General features: G+C 50.4%; 2 protein-coding genes across 2 annotated transcripts in view; one reads left to right on the forward strand and one right to left on the reverse strand.

Moving 5' to 3' along the window:
* Window positions 1-18,926, reverse strand: part of LOC132221048 (uncharacterized) — a 37,376-nt gene extending 18,450 nt beyond the window's left edge. Inside the window, exons 1-4 of the mRNA XM_059674977.1 lie at window positions 18,847-18,926; window positions 18,358-18,514; window positions 5,470-5,741; window positions 4,127-4,392 (exon numbers count right to left, since the gene is read on the reverse strand). Coding sequence (XP_059530960.1) covers window positions 4,127-4,392; window positions 5,470-5,741; window positions 18,358-18,514; window positions 18,847-18,926 — 775 coding nt within the window. The remainder of the gene's footprint in view (window positions 1-4,126; window positions 4,393-5,469; window positions 5,742-18,357; window positions 18,515-18,846) is intronic.
* Window positions 1-19,682, forward strand: part of CD46 (CD46 molecule) — a 145,659-nt gene extending 125,977 nt beyond the window's left edge. Inside the window, exon 9 of the mRNA XM_059675404.1 lies at window positions 19,537-19,682. Within this exon, the coding sequence (XP_059531387.1) occupies window positions 19,537-19,667 (131 nt within the window). The 3' untranslated portion in view covers window positions 19,668-19,682. The remainder of the gene's footprint in view (window positions 1-19,536) is intronic.
* The last annotated feature ends 1,274 nt before the right edge of the window (window positions 19,683-20,956 follow it).

Raw genomic sequence — 20,956 nt, forward strand, 5'->3', positions numbered from 1 at the left:
AATTAGCATGAAAGTGGCCATAGACAAATAAACAATGGGCACGTCTGTGTTCCAATAAAACTTTATTTACAAAAGCAGGCATCTGGCCCATGGGCTGTCGTTTGCCAACTCCTGCTCTTCCTGCTCTTCCTGCATTTCCAAATCCCAAGAGGAGTAGAGGCCACCTTCCCTCCACCAGGAGGACTCCCACCCACACTGGAGACAGGGCCCTATTCTGGAAACCAGGCCTTCATGCCTGCTCCTCCCTCCCACAAGACACTAAAGAAGTCTGGGTTGCTAGTTCGAGAAGAAAAGTCAGGCTTGCATCAGAAACCTGGGCAAAAGGCTTTAGAGATGAAAAGAGCTAGGGTCTGGGAAAGGAAGTGACTTGCCCAAGATCATGTAACTGGCAAAGGCTTCCTGACTCTGTCCAGTGCTCTTAATCCTCTAGAGCAGTGATTTTCAACCTTTTCTATCTCACAGCACACATAAACTAATTACTGAAGTTCTGCGAAGCACCAAAAATTATATGTTTTGCTGACCTGACCAAAAAAAAAAAAATAGGTATAATTTTGATTGATTTATTTTTAAAAAAGTAATTACCTACCCTTTTTTGCTCCAAAGTGACTTTTAAAACAAACCAGGTGCCTATAGTTGTATATAAGGATTTCTGGTACCAAGAATGAACGAGTCGGAAGCAACCTTACTCTGCAATGTGACCAATAAGATACAACTCCATATTATGGTTCAAGACAGGGCATTCACACCAGACGGCTATTGTTGTGTTGGCTGTTGTCATTTTTTAATTTGACAATGTAAGGTAAAAGAGGTCAGTGACCCTGACTAAACAGTCGGATACTATATGTTTTAAAATTTCTTGCAGCACACCAGTTGAAAATTGCTGCTCTAGAGTGATTACTGAAAAGGAACCAGAATCAATAGTCTTGATGGTGGAGACTAAGGGCCTATGACACATCTCTATACCACATCCTGGGAACTTTCAGTAACCTCTAAGACAGGGGTCCTCAAACTTTTTAAACAGGGGGCCAGTTCACTGTCCCTCAGACCGTTGGAGGGCTGGACTATAGTTTAAAAAAAAAAACTATGAACAAATTCCTATGCACACTGCACATATCTTATTTTGAAGTAAAAAAACAAAGGTTTTCGGCGGGCCGCATGTGGCCCACGGGCCATAGTTTGAGACCCCTGCTCTAAGAGCATAGGTCAATGAGAGAGCTTGGAGAGGGTAAAAGTAAATCAACCAATAAATAGATAGATAAATAGATATAGATATATATCCTATCTAATAATAGACAAACATGGTAATTGACCGTACCTTCGCTATGCCCCCTTCGGCTAATCGGCGAGATATGCAAATTAACCGCCATATTTGTTGGCGGTTAATTTGCATACGTAGGCACGAAGCGAAGGCTGAAGGTGGCTCCGGCCGGAGCAAAGGCCTGGGTCCCAGGTGCCAGAGGAAAACCGGTGCTGGCAGCCAGGGGAAGGAAAGGCCTATTGCACGAATCTTTTTGTGCAACAGGCCTCTAATATATACACACACACACACACATACATACACACCAGAGACCCGATGCACGAAATTCATGCAAGAGTAGGCCTTCCTTCCCCTGGCTGCTGCCACCGGCTTCCCTCTGACTGCCCTCTGGCTACTGGCACCCGGGACCCAGGCTTCCCTCGCAGAGGGAGGCTCCGCCCACCTGCCGCAGTTCACCAGGTCAGTGGCCTGGGCCTCCTTCTGTGGGGCGATGGCCAGGCCCCAACCAATCACATCACACCTGCCTTGGCTGGTGCCAGTGGGTGTCATAGGGTGGTCCCAGATGGTCGTCCGGATGGTCATCTGGACGGTTGTTCTGCTGTTCCGCCATTCAGTCGATTTGCATGTTATGTGTTTATTATATAAGATATATAATAATAATAATAATAATAATAAAAGCATAATATGCTAATTAGACTGGACGTCCTTCCGGATGACCTTCCAGATGAAGCTGGGGCTGTGAGGACCGAGGCAGCTGCCACAGCTGTGAAGGCCGAGCCCCTTGCATGAATGTTGTGCATTGGGCCTCTGAATATATATATATATAAAATCCTTCCAGGACATATCCTCCTGGTCATAGTTATTAGAGAAAAGAAAACTTAAATAGAAACCCGAACTTCAAAAAAGGGTGTGGTTTGGTAGAAGGCGTGGGTGTTCATCAGCAGAAACTGGTCCAGCAGTCTGGGCGGGCCCTTGGGATAATAAACAAGAACAAGACATACAGCCTCACCCAATGCTGGGCTGAAGCCCCAGGCCCTGGGATCTCTCTCTACACACTTTCTCAGCCACCTCGCACCTTCAAAACTTTACAACTATTTCCTCCAAATCTCTTTCCAGAACAGATTTCCCTTGCAAACTCTATTTGCCTGACATCAACATATCTATCCGGATGGGCACCCTGCCATCGTCTGGAACGCAACATGTCTAAAACCAAAACAAACATGGCTCCCCCCCAAAGAAGTTTGAACCCTGGTTTTTCTATTTCTGTCAATCACTAAGGCTCGGAATGTCTGTACCGTCTCTTCCCCTGTCCTGTCCCCAAGCCAAAATGGCTCTCTGAATTACTTCTTCCTCTGCACTCCCATCGGCTCCACCCTCATCCATCACCTCCAGTCTGGAATACTGCCAGTCTTCCGCCTGGGGCCCAGACTCTAAGCTTGTAAAAAGGCCAGGCTGATCTTCCCCCATCTCCCCATCCTCCTGCTGTCCACCACAATCTCTTCAAGGTCAAGGCCCAGTCCTTGACCTGCCTTCCCAGTTCCCAGAACCTGACCTAACATGGCAGGTGCGCAATCAGTGCTGAATGAATGAATCCTAGCTTTCATCAGGAGCCATGACCACACTGGAAACCTCAGGGCCTTCCTATCCCTACCACCGTGAGCCCAGAAGGCCAGGCTCTGCAGGCCTCCATCCTCCCACCCACCCTTCTCACCCACCATCTCAGAAACAGGCTCCATCCCGCTGATCGATGCCGAACCCTCGTCATGTGCCAGTCATTCCTGCATCCACATCTCTGCCCACGCTCTGCTCGCCCGGTTCTGCAATGACGTCCATGCCCTTCCCCCTCCATCCACTCCAACTCCTACGTAACTGCCAAGCTCTGGGGGAGACGGGGGATGCAGGAAGGGGGGGAGATCATTTTTAAAAATTGGGCATAGGGGGCATGACGAAGATAGGCTGAGGTCTCTGATCCCTGGAGACATCACCCTCCCCATGGGTCGCAGGCGATTAGAGAAGGAAGAGGTGGGAGGAGGAGCCAAATTTTTCCACTGAAGGAAAGGCATGATTTTCATCACTGCTTCTGTTGCCCTGGTAACCAGGGACAGCCCAGTGGAGAGTACAGTAAAAGAACACCATGTTTATCTTTGCTTTCTGATCCACTTCCCTGTACACCCTTCCCTGACCATCCCCTAGCCCCTAGGCCTGCACCAATTTTTTTTTATAACGCCACCACCATCTTTCTAGTCGCTCTTGCTCAAAATCTCAAAGGTGGAGCTCATTTCTGCCTCTCTTTATCCAACACGATGTACCATATATTCTTCCACTGCAACATGCTGGGGATCGTCTCACCACACCCATCTGCCATGCCAGGGGGCCCCAGGAACAAAAAGCTGATCTCAAAGCACAAGCCTGGCACCACTCCACCAGAGCCTCTTGGGCAACAGGGACTAGAGGGCAAGAAGGTGAGGAAGACTGCCCAACCCCCCCCCCCTCCTCAGCCCCAGACAGCTGGTGTGGAGTGGGCCCCTGTTTTCCGTGCCCCCTCCTATGTCCGGGATCAGGAGAATGAAAGAGCCAGGTTGAGAATGGGGGGAGTAGTTCTACCCACAAGCCTCCACGGATCCTGCCTCCCCCATGGACACAGTGTCTGCGTGACCTGGGAGTGGAGACAGAGCGCTTGCCCTGGGAGGTTATATAAGCGTTATATAACATGGTAGCACCAATAAGCACGCAGGGGTGGAACCAAACCCAAGGGGCTGGAAGGAACAGCCCTCTCGCCGCCAATGCCAAAGGATCACCAGGCCCTGGCGGCCCCAGCCCTGTCTATACCTGCTCCTTCCACCCCAGAGGACACAGAGAGAGACTTGCCTGGCTCTTCGTTCTTCTTCCCACGCTGGGCCACCGGGAGGGGCTGCGGCACCATCACCACCCTGGCCCATGCCAGCCTCTGCCCCTGCAGCCTCAGGTGGCCAGGCTGCCCTTCCCACAGGGGAGCAGCAAGGGGGCCACAGGCAGGGGAGGGGCGGGGAGCCAGCAGCCCCCTCCTCTGGGTCTGTTGGGGGAAAGTGCTGCACAGCTCAGGATTGGCTGGGCCGGTGTCCCTCTGTCCCTCTGTTCTGCCATTCTCCAGTCCTCTAAAAAACAAAACAAACCAAAAGGAAAAGAAACAAGAAAATTGTGCACTGATGATTGAATGATGAATCCCTGATTTTGGTCTATGGCTGCAAATAAAGCTAAAAGGTGGGGGGGGGGGGGGGGCGCTCAGGACATTACCCAATTTCCCTAAGTCCCCCACCTCCCACCACATCCTGACAACCTACCACCTATGGACTTGGGCTGTAGGCCTGGAGACGCCCTTGCCTCCAGTCCCACCTCCCTCTCCCCAACCCCTATTTCTGGGGCTGCCTCAGCTTGATCTCTGACATTCCTGCCCCCCCCCCCCCCCGCCTCCCGCCCGACACTCTCCCCAAGTCTCTGCAGAGTGCTCTGAGTCTGGGGCTCCCAGATGCGCACGCAGGAGCCAGGCGGCTAGCCTGGGCAGTTTAGCACAGTTCTGGGCCAGGTCTTCATCAAACTCCTCCATCCTCACCATCACACCCACTTTATTATTTGGGGGTGGGGTGGGGGCAACTGAACAGAGACAGAGCCCAATAGCATCCCCCCCCACAGCGCCTGCCCTCTCCTGAGCCATGCCACTGGCCTTCCCCCACCTCCTCCACATGCACCCCCGAGCCCCCTGAAGAAGGCGGGGGAGAGAAATACGCATTAATATCAGGAGCCTTTGCGCACCATCTCTCGCCCCCTCAACCACCTGTCTCGGCGCTCTCCATCCCCCACAGCCTTCCACAACTCCGGGCGCCCGCTCTGCAGCAAACGGGCACCACGCCCACTGCGGAGCGGAGAAATGCCAGGTGGGGAGTGGGCAGGAGCCCCCGGGACGCCCCGGGGGGGCTGCTCCTCCCCCTCCCCCGCCCTGCTGGCCCCGGCCCCAGAGCCCGGGGACCGCCCGGGGCTGCTCCGGGCCGGCACCGCCGCCACCCACGCCGCGAAGGCAGCTGCGCCCGGAGGCCGCACCGCAGCGGGGGTGGGGCCGCGGGGGCCGGTGCATCGCCCCCAGGGGCCCACCCCTGCCCCGGGCTCTCCGCGATCGCCCGCAGGCCCGGCCCACGGTGCGCCCCCCTCCCCCCACCTGGCCGGAGCTCGGCTCTTACCTCCCGCGGCGGCTTTCCTCCGGGGGGACTGCGCCACCCGCCCGGCCGCCCCGGGAGCGCCCCGCGGGAGGTGCGAGATGCGCAGCCGCTGCGGACGCCGGCCCCGCCGCCGCTGCCCGGGCGTGTGAGCTCAGCCTGCCCGCGCGCCCGCGCTTCCCACGCTCCGCGCCCCGCGCCGCGCCCCCCAGCGGCCGCGCCGGGCACCGCACGCCGGCGTCCGGGAAAATCTGACGCAGCGCTGCCAGCCGCGTTGGAAATTCCCAGAATCTGACCTAGGTTTGCTGCGCGGCGGGAGGCTGACAGGTCACGCTGACCACCCCCGGCCTGAGGGCAGGACGTCTGCCGCCCACCCCGGCTCGAAGGAGATGCCAAGCCTTTGCGGGACGCCCTGAGTCCCCACCCCCCCCGGCCCCCCCTTCGTCTGACCTTGCTTCCATATTTCTCTGGGGCAAATGGAGACTGTGGCGAGGGTGCCGACTAGTCTTTAAAACGGGGGGGGGTAGGGGATCAGGGGTGAGCAAAGGGCAGGAAACTCTGCAGGCTGCCACTCCAAGGCCTCCTTGGCCCTGCCTACAACTACGAGGTGTGCACAGGTCTCTTCCAGAGCAATCTTGTTGTTTAAAACACACACACACACACACACACACACACACACACACACACACACACACACACACACAATAAATAATAAATAAGAGGCCCCAGTCCGCCTGTACTTCTAATTTGGGAGATTTGGAGGACTGGCTTTTAACCTTTTCTCACATGTAGACCCTTTGGAGTTTTGGAAACGCGCTGTGGGCCCTGTCTGCAGGCAAGTGCACACCCATACGTAAGGACAATTGTGCATGGCCGGAATGCTCAGACATCGCCACACTCCACACTCCACGGAGCCCAGCTTAAGCCCTCCTTCTGGGCAGACGCCCTGAAGTATAGCAGGAGACGGAGCTGGTGGTGACCTGAATCTGCTGCCATCTTTGCTTACGCTGTTTCCTCCTCGGGGGTGTCTCCTCCACGCCTCAGTCCTGCATTTCTGCCTAAAACGACCCCAACTCTCTTTTCAGACCAGCTCTCAGCCCTGTTTTCCCCAGGTTTTACATTCAGAAGTGCTGTCCATCGCCGGTGTTTGCTGGGCGCATGTTCTTTATGCCATTTATGCCTATTAATGCTCTACATGAGAGCCTCTAGTTGTTCCTGTGGTTGATTGTCTTACGGCTTCTTCTAGATCAGTGGTTCTCAACCTTCCTAATGCCGCGACCCTTTAATACAGTTCCTCATGTTGTGGTGACCCCCAATTTCATTGTTACAAATTGAACATAATTAAAGCATAGTGATGAATCACAAAAACGATATGTGATTATATATGTGTTTTCCGATGGTCTTAGGCGACCCCTGTGAAAGGGTCGTTCGACCCCCAAAGGGGTTGCGACCCATGGGTTGAGAACTGCTGTTCTAGATTATAAACACTTTTAAGGCCAGTTTCCCCCTCCGCAACTACGAAGGTGCCTTACATGGTACGCCCTTGGCAAATAGCTCTTAAGTAATCAGAGGAAGTTGAGAAAACAGGAGGCCCATAGGAATCCCCCACCTGCTTCCTCTGACCTTGCTCCCATATTTGACCTTTCCCATCTTGAGATGGGACCCCTCTTGCCCGAATTTTTGTGAGGCTACGTCCTATTCATTCTCCAGGTTCCCCCACTGTCTCCTCTTATACCCCCCCACCCCCACCCCCGCCCATCCCTGCTGTGTGACACCCATTGCACAGTGTTGCCTCACGTAATGTCTGCTTTCCCTGTCAGACCAGGGGCTCTGCAATAGTGTCCTTAATCCCTAGCACAAGGCCAGGTGCCAGGTAGGAACACAACAAATACTTATTGAATGAATGAAAGCTTTGAACATGACACAGACTCAGAGGAGAGACTCTGGGACAAATGCAGGATCCCAGGGCCAGCCAGGGTGGGGCCAGCGAGACCTCTTTTGAATGAGGTACCACCCACTGTTTTCAAGTGAATTTCAGTCTGTCTGAGTCTTCCCTTATCCCCAACTGAAAAATGGGGATAATAAGACCCAGGGTTTCTCAGAAGGCTGCCAGAGACATATGCGGAAGCACTTGTCATTTTGAAGTGCTAGGAGTCGTGTTGCATTACTTCACTCGATCTTCACAATAACATTTTGAGGTGGGCAACTGTCATTTCCCATTTTGCATATGAGGAAACTGAAGGAGGACAATGGAAATCAATTTGCATAAGGTCACCTCGCTGGTTGCCAGGGAACAGAGGCTTGTCCCTGGGTCCCAAGCCCAGGCGCTCTCCACACTTCACCACTGCCCCTCCCTTCATGCCCAAAGTAGGAAGCAATGTTGGGACACATGCATGTTGACATTTGGGGATCATGCAACTTGCAAATGTCACTGCTTACCATTTCTGAAAGGGTGGTTTTTTTTTTGAGGAGGGCGGGGGTGTGTGTGATGGGTTGTTGGTATAAAGTAAAGTATATAACAACAGGAATCAGGGCAGAAAGGAGGAGGGTCAGGAGCAATTGACCTTTGAGCTGACTCCATATTCCCCACCTCTGCCCCTTCTCCCACCCTGGGGGGTGGTTACCTTGATTGACAGCCCCCTTTCACCACACAGTTGGGCCTTTGCAGGCTCTGAGGTGCCCCGAAGCTGGAGATCTTTTCCTGCCTCCATATTTCCAATGCCGCCTGTCAGCAGGTATTTCCTGAGCTCTTGCTAAGTGCTTTGTCACTGCCTGTGGAAACCTGGCCAAATGACTTAACCCCTCTGAGCCTCAGTTTCCCCTTCTGCGAAATGGGATCGATAATCACCAATCTCACAAGGCTTAAACGAGATAACCTAACAGCTGGGCCCTTGCTAGTGGACACTCCTGCCTCCAAACCCCACCCCCCCAGCCCCGTGTCTTCTGGTTTTCATTCCCGAGTGCATGGGATTGTCTGTTTAGTAACCGGGGGAGGATGGAGAGGAGCTGAGGGGCCAGAAAAGAGAGGAAAGGACTAAGAAGGCCGCTGTCCTTCCCACCTCGCCCCTCCCAGGGACATGGGGAGCTGTGGGGCTCAGAGCGTGTTTGCACCATTCAAGAATGACTTGTGAATTGCTGAGCCCTTTGCGTTTGTATGTCGCAGTCAGCCCCAGTGATGAGCAGCTTTTCCAAGCCCTTGGTGGCCAGGGGGTTTGGACCACTGAGAGCCAGGAAGGAGGGAAAGAGCCATCTTTTGCGGACTCCAGCTGTGAGGGCTCATATGAGGCTCCTTTGCCGGGGGGGGGGGGGGGGGGGGTCTCCCAGCAATAACTCTAGAACATTCTAGGAATGTTGATGAAATCATCAAACAAGATGTTAGTAAGTTAAAGAAAGAAGGTGGAGCCTGGCCAGCATGGCTCAGTGGTTGAACATCAACCACTGGTCACGGTTCGATTCATAGTCAGGGCACATGCTCGGGTGTGGACTCGGTCCCCAGTGTGGGGTGTGCAAGAGGCAGCTGATCAATGATTCTCTCTCATCATTGATGTTTCTGTCTCTCTCTCCTCCCTTCCTCTCTGAAATAAATTTAAAATTTTTTTATTTTATTTTTTAAGAAAGAAGGTGGTGCCTGGCACATAGTAGGAACTCAATGTGTGCGAATTCTCTAAGATGTGCACTCTTGAGCATCAGGGAGCAGAGTCCCTGTGCCCCTGGGTCTAGTGGTAACGCAGCCTTTACACAAAGCATGTTTGTTTCTCACTGTGGCCAGTGCCCCAGGGAACACGAGTGGAAGTGCCCTTCAGAGATCCCCCGTGTGTGGTTATGGTGGTTTTACTCTTTAAAGATTAAATCACGTTTTCCCTTTTCTGCTCAACAAAGACAACAGCCCTTTGGTTTTTGATAAAATGTCCCTTTCCTACTAGCAGGTGGATATGCCCCAGGCGCTAAGAGCTGTGCTTTTAAAACACACACATGCCCGGCTGTTCGAATCTGCTCCTTCTCCTTTCTCTTATCTTCTGCCCTGGGGGCTGAGTCTTCCCTGCCTTGGCAGGCTGATAACATGTGGAAGGATGAGAACAGTTCTAATTAATAGACTAATTAGTGGTACAAGCCTTTAATAGCTGATTATAGGAAAGTCATTCCCCACCCCCCACCCCAAGTGACTTATTTATTTATTGCTGTTGTGCTGCAGTATGGCACAGAGGCAGCTTGTAATGATCTATTGGTTGGTTCGGTGGGACTTTTCCTCTCTTCCTTCTCCTCCTTCCCTTTGCTAATGGTCAGCACAGGCAGGATGGGAGAATTCAACCAGCTGACAAGCAGCTCTGCACAGACATGTGCTGGGATTCTTTTTTCTTAAATATATTTTTAATTGATTTCAGAGAGGAAGGGTGAGGGAGAGAGAGAGAGAGAGAAACATTAATGATGAGAGAGAATCATTGATCGGCTGCCTCCTGCATGCCCCCCACAGGGGATCGAGCCCACAGCCCAGGCATGTGCCCTTGACCAGAATCGAACCCTTCTGTCTGCAGGCCGATGCTCTATCCACTGAGCCAAACCAGCCAGGGCAAGTGCTGAGATTCTGATGCCACCCCATCTTGACAGCTCAGAGCTAGAAAGGGGATGGGAGGTATTGGAGAAAAGAAGGCACGAAAATCCTACCCATTGCATTGGCTTACCTCCCCGTGACCCTCCTCTCTCGATTCCTCCCTCTTGGTGTGCCACAACTCACATGCGTGTCAGTTACATTCAAAGACAGCCTGGTGTGGAGCTTAAAAGCCAGCACTGAAATGGACTACCTAGGTTCAAACCTTGGCTCGTCCACTGGCCAGCTGTGTGGTCTGAGCAAGTCACTTAACCTCACCGCGTCTCAGTTTCCTCATTGGTAATGTGGGAATAGAATTGTTCCTTCCTAGGATTGCTGTGAGGGCTCAATAAAACAAGCCAGGCAAAGTACTTAGCACAGCGCCTAGCATATACTAAACCCTCAATCATGTTAGCTATGATAATCACTACTGTCTAAAACTATTTAACTCATCAAATGCATGGAAGGAACTTGGTAAATGTTAGTAGACTACATGAATGACTATATCATAATTTTCAGGTAGATGGTGTGCCCTTAAACTTCAAATAGAAGAAGAAGAGAGGAAATTGCTCCCTAAATCATAATAAGAAGCTACTGTTAGCTAAGTGCTTATCCTGGGCGAGGCTCTGAGCTAATTGCTTTATTCGCTCATTTAATCCTTATATAACCTGATTTTTACCAGCCTTCTTGGATCATGTTTCCCTTAAATAGCACCAGTCCCCACACCAAGTTTTGAGGGATGTCGTTACCCCCCTCCCCAAGACTTCCAAGGACTCTGGGGGCAGGGCTGACATTGACATGATCGCTTTCCCTTACGAATTCCTGCTCTGGCTGAGTTCCAGCTCTTCCACCTGCCTCCTAACAAGGCCGCCTTCCCGCCCCATCACCGTCACACACAGCGAGCTGAGTCCCCCCCCTCCTGTGCCTTTCCTTCCAACCCTAAAGTCCCCAGAACACAGGGCTGTGTTGTGTGGAAGGCTTACCGAAGGCCTGAGGCTATAAAGAACGGTCATGGCACCACGTAGGCGTCACCAACTGTAGCTCCCCACCTCCCTCGCCCGGGTCCTCTCTCCTGGCTGTGCTGCTACTTAGAGCCCTGCCTACAACTATTTCCCCGCCAACATTCTGCTCCCCCATCTCTCTCCTGACCCCCACCTCTCCCTGAAAACATCAGGTTGCTCTTACTCGATAGCACAAATAAACTGAGCTCTTTGGAGCAAACATCTCCCTTCTGGGCTCTTCTCAATCTAGGGGCAGAAAGGGAGCTACGGAGATGGATGAGTGTGTGTGTGTGGGGGGGGGGGGGCTCGCTGCTTTTCTCAGTCACAAAAGTTTATCCACATATTTTCCTCCACGAAGGAGCCACTCACCTCCGAGATGGGGCCTGTCCCACCCTAGAATGAGGGAATGTGGCAGGCATATGTTTACACAATTTTTTTTTCATCCTGTTAGACTTGTGGTAACACTATGAGGTTTATATTATTATCCCCCCCTTTTTTTTTTCCAGATGAGGAAACTAAGAATTGAAAAGGATTTTAAAAAAATAAGCTGCTCGCCTAACCGGTTTGGCTCAGTGGATAGAGCATCGATCGGCCTGTGGACTGAAAGGTCCCAGGTTCAATTCCAGTCAAGGGCATGTACCTTGGTTGCAGGCACATCCCCAGTAGGAGATGTGCAGGAGGCATCTGATCGATGTTTCTCTCTCATGGATGTTTCTTACTCTCTATCCCTCTCCCTTCCTCTCTGTAAAAAACCAATAAAAGATATTATTTTTTTTTTTTAAAAATAAGCTGCTCAGAATCACATAGCTCATCTCAGAGCTGGAGTCTCAGTACAGGCCTCCGACCCAAAGCCAGAGAACTTGACCACGACACCACGTGGTCACTCCATGCAGCTCAAGCCGCTCTGAGGCAGGTGCCACTCACAGGGCAAACGTTTCCCAGGAAACCTTCCTGTGGGGGCGGTGGTGTGGGCCATGGGAAGGTGAGTGGATGGACCGAAGGCCAAAGACATTCAGGTGGAGTTAGAGCTAGAAATAGGTGTGTATCTATAGCTTCACGAATGAGACTCCAGAGGAGTTGTTGCTATTAATCACCACTGAAGGACTGCTCCGATGGCCTCCTCTGTTGGTGCTGCAGTTGCTGATGTTTGCTGTCCTTTATTCAACCCTGGGGAGGGGTCCCCTCCGCAGAAGGATAAGGCTAATTTTTTGTGCTTATAGAGGGCTGACTTCATATGTGAAACATCACATTGGTAGCCCCTCCATGTTTCATTAAAAAGGCTGGCCTGGCAGCTGAGGCTCAGTAAATAGCTGTGGGATGAATGAAAGAATGGCTCTTCACTCTCTTTGTCGGTTTTCTTCCCAGACCCTAAAGCGGGAGGAGTGAGTTGGGCAGAACGGGATGATGGCGAATCCATCCCAGCTGGGCAGCTGGCGGAGGCACCAGAATAGAGGGTGGGAGGCATTTTATAATAAAGGAGCCGTGTGACCTTGGTTTTCTCCTCTCTAAAATGGGGATTACGATACTTATCACATGACTTTTTCCCTCCAATGGAGGGTGGTAATGGAAACACTACAGCTTTTGTTATCACTTACTCTTCAGTCCACTACGATCTATCTGGTTTCTGCCCTCTCACACTCACTGGTTGTTTTCACCGAGGTTACCAGCCACCCCTTTTTTGAAAATTCCTTTCCTCTACCGTTTGGTAGCTTTTCACACTGTGCACCAGGCCTTCCTCCGTGACACATTCTCTTCCCGGGTTTCTCATGATCCCAGTCTCAATGTTTTCAGGTCTCCTTGATCCCCATTCTAATCTCCACTGAGCCATCTTTATTAGTTATCTGCTGCTGCGTCACAAGTTACCCCCAAATTCAGCAGTTGAACCAGTATTGGCTACCTCGCCTAGTTTCTTAGGGTCAGGAATTTGGGAGCAGTGTAGCTGGGTGGAGCATTTGAGCTGGGTTGTTCTGCTCTGAATCTCTCACGAGACTGCAGTCTCTCTCTCTCATTCATTCATTCATTCATTCATTCATTCATTCACAAAGGGCTCTGTCCAAGCTCATTCGAGCTCCTTCACACGGCTGTTGGCAGGAGATTTCAGTTCATCCCCACGTGGGCCTCTCCACAGGGCTGCTCAGGACATGACAGGTGGTTTCCCCCAAAAGAGTGATGCAGGAAAAGTGAGTGTGTGTGGCCGTGATGAAAGCCTCCGTGTCTTTTATAACCTAGTCTGTGCAGTGACATAATATCACTTCTGCCCTGGTCACTCAGACCAACGCTGGTACAATGTGGGAGAGGGTTGCACCCGGGTGCGAATACAAGGGGGGGCAGTACTGGGGCCACCCTGGAGGCTGCCTACCACAGCATCCTCCCCTGCTGCTCCCCGGGGCTCCGTCCTCACACCGCCTCCCTCCTCATTTGCCACACACACCCTTGATGCCACAGTAATAGTAAAAGACCTTCAATGACTATTACTAGATTCTAAAGACACCCAGTGTGCATCTCAGGCACAGTTGCCTTCTGGAAACTTCAGCTTGCACACTGCCTAATGTATCCCAAAGGCCCCCCAAAGCCCACTCGTTTCATACTGAACGTATCCTCCTCCCCACGATCCCGTTTCTCCTCCTGTGTTTCCATCTCACAAAAAACAACACTGTCCGCTCTGTTGCCAAGCAAGGGACGGGAGACCACCCTCGCTGCCCTTTCTGCTTTCTCTCAGACCCACTCAGCGTGCTAAGGTTCTTTGGTCATTATTTTCCCCATCTTTTTCTTTTGAAAAATGTCAAACCTACAGAAAAGGCAAAAGAAGAGTGAAATGGTCCCGTTTACAGGATCACTTCATCCATCCACAGGTGCTGATGTTTTGTGTCACATTTGCTTTCTCTCCCCTCCTCCTCTCTCTAAATACATATTTTTTTCACGCTAATACTAAGATGCTGCCTGCCTTTGTACTCTCACTTTCTCACGGATGTGCAGTGGGTGTGTATAAAGTATCTATGTGAACATGCTGTATTTAAAAGGAAGTTGTGGCCCTAGCCACTTTGGCTCAGTGGATAGAGTGTTGGCCTGCGGACCAAAGGGTCCCGGGTTCGATTCTAGTCAAGGGCATGTACTTCAATGGCAGGCACCTCCCCAGCCTAGGCTCTAGCCAGGGCGCATGCAGGAGACAACCACTCGATGTGTTTTTCTCGCATCGATATTTCTCTCTGTCTTTCCCACTCTCTCTAAAAATCAATGGAAAAGTATCCTCAGTGAAGATTTAAAAAAATAATAATAATAAATGGAAGTTGTGGATTTTATGGCACTTCATCCCTGAATATTTCCACATGCATCTCCTGAGAATGACATCCTCATAGAACCACACTGCCATTATCACACCTACCTGATTACAAAGCCAGTTGGTTATACCTTCCCACTGTGCCTCCAATTAGCCACTTTTCTTCCAAACACAAGTTTCCCTTTCCTTCCATCGTGCAGTCACCTCATAACTGGCTGCTCCTGCAATCCCTGCTCCACACCCTGCCACAGCGAACATTCTGCACGTCTGACTATGTTACTCCCTACTTCAGACTGTTCCATGGCTTCACATTAGAATTTATTACCTTCAAAATAAAAAACATAATTCAGCCCAGCCAGTGTGGCTCAGTGGTTGAGCATCGACCCATGAACCAGGGGGTCACAGTTCAATTCCCGGTCAGGGCACATGCCCCAGTTGTGGGCTCGATCCCCAGTTGGGGTCATGTGGGAGGCAGCTGGTTGATGATTCTCTCTCATCATTGACGTTTCTCTCTCTCTCCCTCTCCCTCTCCCTTCCTTTCTGAAAGCAATAAAAATATATTTGAAATAAAACAAAAGCAAACAAATAAATCCCATACTTCACGTGGTCTATAACGCTGGCCTCATCTAGATCCATCTAGAACAGCACTGCCCAGTAAAACTATGTTATGAGCTATACGTGTAACTTTAAATTGATAGTAGCCACATTTTAAAAAGTAGAAAAAAAATAGGTGACATTAATTTTAAAAATACATCTTATTTAACCCAATATATTTTAAGCAGTATCATAGCAACATAAACCAAATGTAAAAAAATTATTAATTACATTCTCTTTTCTAAGTCCTCAAAATCTGATCTGTAGTCAACATGTACAGCACATATGAATGCAGATGCTACATTTTCAAGGGCTCCAGTGAAATGTATGTTTACCAAAACAACAAGGTTGTATTTAACAACAAAAATGTTTTATCCTGTTCCAATCTTAAATTTTGAATGAATTAAAATGAAACCAAATGGAAAGTTCTGTTTCTCATGCTCACCAGCCACGTTCCACGTGGTCAGTGGCCACAGGTGACTCATGGCTCCTGAAAGAGGCCAACTCCAGAGCAGCACTTCTCAAAGTGTGGTCAGGGGTCACCCGGGGTTCCCCGAGATGTTTCCAAGGGGCCAATAAGGTCAAAATGATCTCCATAATAATACTAAAATGCTATTTGCTTTTTTCACTGTCATACTCTACATGACATGCAATATGACAACAATCGAACATAGAAACATGTAAGAGAAGCAGCAGTCTACTACTGAGCCAGATATTTTAGAGAGGTGCCAAAATGTACAACAATGCCGCTCTTCTCCCTAATGGATTTTGCTTTGGAAAAGACCGTCTCGAATTAAAATACGCGTTACTTATACACTCACAGAATGAGATATCCTTTTTCATGAATATTAGTTTTCATGAATCATTTACATTTTTCTTCGTTTTAATTTCTGAGAGTAATTATTAATAGATAGAACTCTCAAAACCGAAAGCTCTCTGAAGTCTTCAGTACTTTTAACGGTGTGAGAGGGCTTGGAGAACAGCTGCCTAACTCTCTAGCCTCATAGCTAGTAATTCCTCCCCGACCTCATATTTTTAAAAATATATTTTTATTGATTTCAGAGAGGAAGGGAAAGGAAGAAAGAGATAGAAACATCAATGATGAGGGAGAGTCACCGATCAGCTGCCTCCTGCACGCTCCCCACTGGGGATCAAGCCCACAACCCGGGCATGTCCCCTTGACTGGAATCGAACCTGGGACACTTCAGTCTGCAGGCCAACACTCTATCCACTGAGCCAAACCAGCCAGGGCTCCAACCTCATATTTTTTGCATGAACTCCCAGTTTCAGACAAGACGAAGCAGATGCATTTCTCCCTGTCTGTCTGCCTAAATACCTCTAAAACCCCTGAATATTACACATAAAACAAATATACTAGGGTAAGTAGACACTAAAAGGTAAAGAGAAGGGGGTTCAAGACCTCAGGACTCATGTCACCAGGGAGGCATCATCAGAGACCTGGTGGGAGCCTGAACTCCTACTCGAGCCTGGAAATTATGAGGCCGCCCGCCGCCCCCCACCCCCCTCGCAACAGGTATAACAGCTGAATGGGAGCCTGGACTTCTACCCCAACCTGGTGGTGCCCAGAAGGCCCCCTCCAGTGCAGTCTCAAAGAGGGACTGCTAGAACAGGAGACTGACATCATACCAGAGTCTCTTAACGTCATACCCCAGATGACCAAGATACAATTTGAAATCACCCACAATACCAAGACCCACGAAATCTTAATTTGGACGAGAAAAGATAATTAACTGAGATGACATATATATTGATACCACCTGACACGGACTTTAAAACAGCGACCATAAAAATGCTTCCGTGCGCAATTATAGAACAAACAGAAACACTCAGCACAAAAATAGAAGATATGAAGAAAAATCATGTTCTTTGCTTGGGCCTTAAAAGAATCACTCACATGTCTGGAATGACCACCCTCACTTTGCACCTGGGCCAAGGCTCCTTTCTCTCCCTGGAATACCCATCTCCGTCCTCTTCTCCCTTTTAAATCCTGCTTGACCCTTCGGGTCAGCCAAATTGTCACCTCTTCCAGGAAGACTTCCATGGTTTCCATGCCCCTCCCACTTAAAGTTCCTGAAACCATAGCACTTACACTCAATGCTAATTGTTCTGTCATCAGTCCCTCCCACCACCAGTGTGAAGACTTGACAGAGAGGACTGTGTCTTATCCCAGGCACCTGACTTATAATAAGCACTCAAAAGAATATTTGTTGAATGCATGAATAAACCAATGAATGAGTGGAAACTCTTCAGTGGCTCTTTCCTGTTGAATAAAATTAAACTCTGTGGTCTGCCATTAAATGTCCTGCACAAACTGACACACATATTTTTGGTACTCAGCTTTCCTTCACACAGTCTCCTCCGCCATATGGGAAACACATTGTTTTTATCAAGTACCTTGTACTGCCCATCTCAACATATACCATGTATGCTCTTCTCTCAGCCTAAATGTCCTCACCCATTTTTAAAAATGTATAAGTATACATTTTGATTTCGGAGAGGAAGGGAGAGGGAGAGAAAGATAGAAATATCAATGATGAGAGGGAATCATTGATGGGCTGCCTCCTGCATGTCCCCTACTGGAGATTGAGCCTGCCACCCCAGCATGTGCCCTGACCTGGAATTGAACCGTGACCTCCAGGTTCATAGGTTGATTCTCAACCACCGAGCCACCGTGATCGGGCTCTCACCCATTTTCATCATCCAAACCTTACCCATTTTGACAGCTCCACTCAGATACTTACCATGACCCAGCCCCGATCTTCCCAGCTACTAGTAGAAGGAGTCCTGCCCACCTCTGGATACACAGCACAGTTAGTCTTTTCCTGTGTTATTTCTTATTTTCTGCCTCACGTTTGTGTGGTTGGTTTTGTTTGTTTGTATTAATGCACTTATAGTATTCTGGGTCCAAATAAACTTATCTCTTACTCACCTTTGCCTCTGCTACTGAGCCTCTAGCACCGCCCAGTGTTTCTCTCTGAGTTTGTTTCTTATTCTGAGATGACAGTAACTACTTCGGAAGGTTTCAATGAATATTAACTAAAAACCACTATTTAAATCTTGGTATAGCATCTGCATTTGGATACAGTAAGCACTCAATAACTATGAGCTATTTCTATTGTTATGATGATGATGGTTATCTGAAGAAATAAATGGGCAGAGCAAGTCCCCTTAAGCTCTACCTTCAAAACATCTTTTAAATCCTGCCTCATCTCACCACTGCCATTATCATCACTCTGCCCCCAGCCATGAACATGGCTCTCGATATTATCACTGCAGTCCGCCTGCTTGCTTCCGTTCACGCTCTTGCCTCCCAACTTCTATTCTCCACTGGGCAGCCAGCATGATCTTTTAAAACAATAAAGCAGATCATATTACTTCCCCGACCAAAACCCTCCAATGGGTTCCCGATCTACGAAGAAAACCCAACTCCTTGCCGAGGCCTGGAAGGCCTCATGGTCCTGGCCCGCGTCACTGTCGCCCTCGGCACGCTTCTTGCCCACTTTCATCAGCTGTGCTTCTTGCACCTGCCAGGCTTTGCATCGCAGGGCTTTGAACTCGCAATGCTCTTTGCGTCGCAGAATCTCTTCCCCACTTCATTCAAGTGAGCTATGCCCTCGGTTCCTACCTCCTTGAGAATAACCACATGTGTAACAGACCAGCCGTTACTCTCAATCTGTTTCATATTTTTCAAAGCTCTTAATCCGACCTGAAAACATAGGTGTCTATTAACTTAGAGAAATGGGTTGGTTTACTGTCTTTCTCTTCACTGGAATTGTAAGCGCCAGGAGGCTCTGCCCCCAGCATCTAGAACAGTGTCTGGCACATAGTAGGTGTTCTCTAAGACTGTCTGAATGCTGGCGGTGAACTCCTCGCAGGGGGACTTGGGGACCAGAAGCCGCATCCTGCCGCACACAGTGGCTTACCTGCTCTGGGCCTCCGTGAAGAAGAAGAGTGGGTTGATCTCCCTGAAGGGGATGGGAGATGGGGAAGACTCACTGATCATGACTTAGAGGACATTCCCCTTTATCCGCTTAGATGAAAATCTGGCAGGAGATGCTTCCAGGTCTGCATTCCATAATGAAGGGTGTCGCCCTCCCAGTGCTAAGTGTCCGGGGCTGGCTACAGGTGCAGCAGAAGCAGCCCAGCCGCCCAGCCTCCCAGCATCTTCAGGTTCTCCCTTGTCCCAGGGCCTCGGCCCTGCTAGGCTGGCCAGGCCTGCGAGAGCTCGTTGACGACGTGTTCCAGGGGCGAAACCCCCAGCGTTCCTTGACATGGCCCTTACCGGCTTCATGACATCCACCTGGAGGAGCCCCGAGGCCCCGGCTGAAGGGTGGGGTAAAGGATGAGGGGAGAGCTCTGGATTCGGGACACCTGGACTCCAGGTGAGCTGGGGAAGCCACGTGCCCTCTCTGGGCCTTACTTTGCCTTTGCCACAAGGGAGCGGAGCTGAATGTATCTTTGAAGGCCTCACCAGCAGTGACTTTCTGTAGGTATACGAGCTTCACGTAGGAGATGAATTGGACCAGCGGGTGCAAGGGTGAGGCAGAGGGGAAAGAAACCCAACGTGGAGGCGATGGGGCTGAGGCTGAGCGGTAGGATCCCAGCATGGCCAGCAGGTGGAGCCATTGCTGCACCAGGAGGCTTAGGCAAAGGGGAAAGTTGGTCTAGAACAGTGGTTCTCAACCTTCCTAATGCCGCGACCCTTTCATACAGTTCCTCATGTGGTGGTGGCCCCCAACCATAAAATTATTTTCGTTGCTACTTCGTAACTGTAATTTTGCTGCTGTTATGAATCGTCATGTAAATATCTGATATGCAGGATGTATTTTCATTGTTACAGATTGAACATAATTAAAGCATAGTGATTAATCACAAAAACAGTATGTAATTATATATGTGTTTTCCGATGGTCTTAGGCGACCCCTGTGAAAGGGTCGTTCGACCCCCAAAGGGGTCGTGACCCACAGGTTGGCGACCCACAGGTTGAGAACCGCTGGTCTAGAAAGCTGAGACCCTTCAGCGCAAGTAGTCCAGCCATCAGAACTAGTCGCCACCCCTTAAATACACACACACACACACACACACACACACACGCCCCTTCCTCCCAAAGCTGCACACCCGGACACACTCGAGGTAAAATACTACTTAGGTTGCTGGGCCTGAGGCTGGAGGCCTTTCGAAGGCTCAGTTGCCTTTCCCTCTCCTCCCATGTTCCCTAGGAGCTTGTACCCTGTACCCACCCCTGCACCCCTGCTCCTGCCACCCTAACTGGCCAGCCCCTCATCTGGTCACTCTCATGGGAGGACCTGACTTTTTTTTCAAATGACCAACCACCTCTCCTTTCTCCAACCCCCCACAGCCAGCTGTCACCTTCTGCTCTAGATCTCCCGCTCCGTCTCCTGGGGAGGAACCTCTGGTTAGAGCAGTTGGAGAAAACAAGGAGGAAGTGGGGTGGGGCCCTGCTGAAGGGAAAGGACTGGCTTTGGTCAGATAAGAATGGAAGGATCCTTTGTTTGGGCCCAACTGCCTCCGCCACTGTTGACACACTTGGGGAGCATTTCCTAAAGCTCCTCAGTGGTGTCCGGTCCCCCCCCACCCCCACTTCCTATGGTCTGAGGAGCGGGGGGGAGGGGGGGTCTGGGCAGGAGGTGGTGGTGTGCTTACAGAAGGTGTTACAGTTAGGCTGCTGTCCTAACGCTGAGGGTGGAGACCACCCCTCCCGGACCTGGCAGCCAGATCTCCCTGTTCTGCTCCCAGCCAGGGGCGGGGGTGGCGTGTTCACAGAGGGTGCACAGGACATGGCTCCTTCCCTGTGTTTTGCATATTTTGCATACAGCCACCAAAATGCGCCTCTTCTCAGAAAGGTGTTCATGAAGGGTAGGGCCCCCCAGATGTCAGCACACCAGCCCCCATCCAGAAGGCTCTGCATTCCAGTCTTTCTCTCCATGACTAGAGATGTCCAGCGTCCCCGGGAGCCTTCCCCGTCTTCCCCCGAGACAGGGGAGTAGTTGGTAGGCTTATCCCAAGGGGCCG

The sequence above is a fragment of the Myotis daubentonii genome, chromosome 18, assembly GCF_963259705.1.
Source record: "Myotis daubentonii chromosome 18, mMyoDau2.1, whole genome shotgun sequence".
Lineage (NCBI taxonomy): Eukaryota > Metazoa > Chordata > Mammalia > Chiroptera > Vespertilionidae > Myotis > Myotis daubentonii.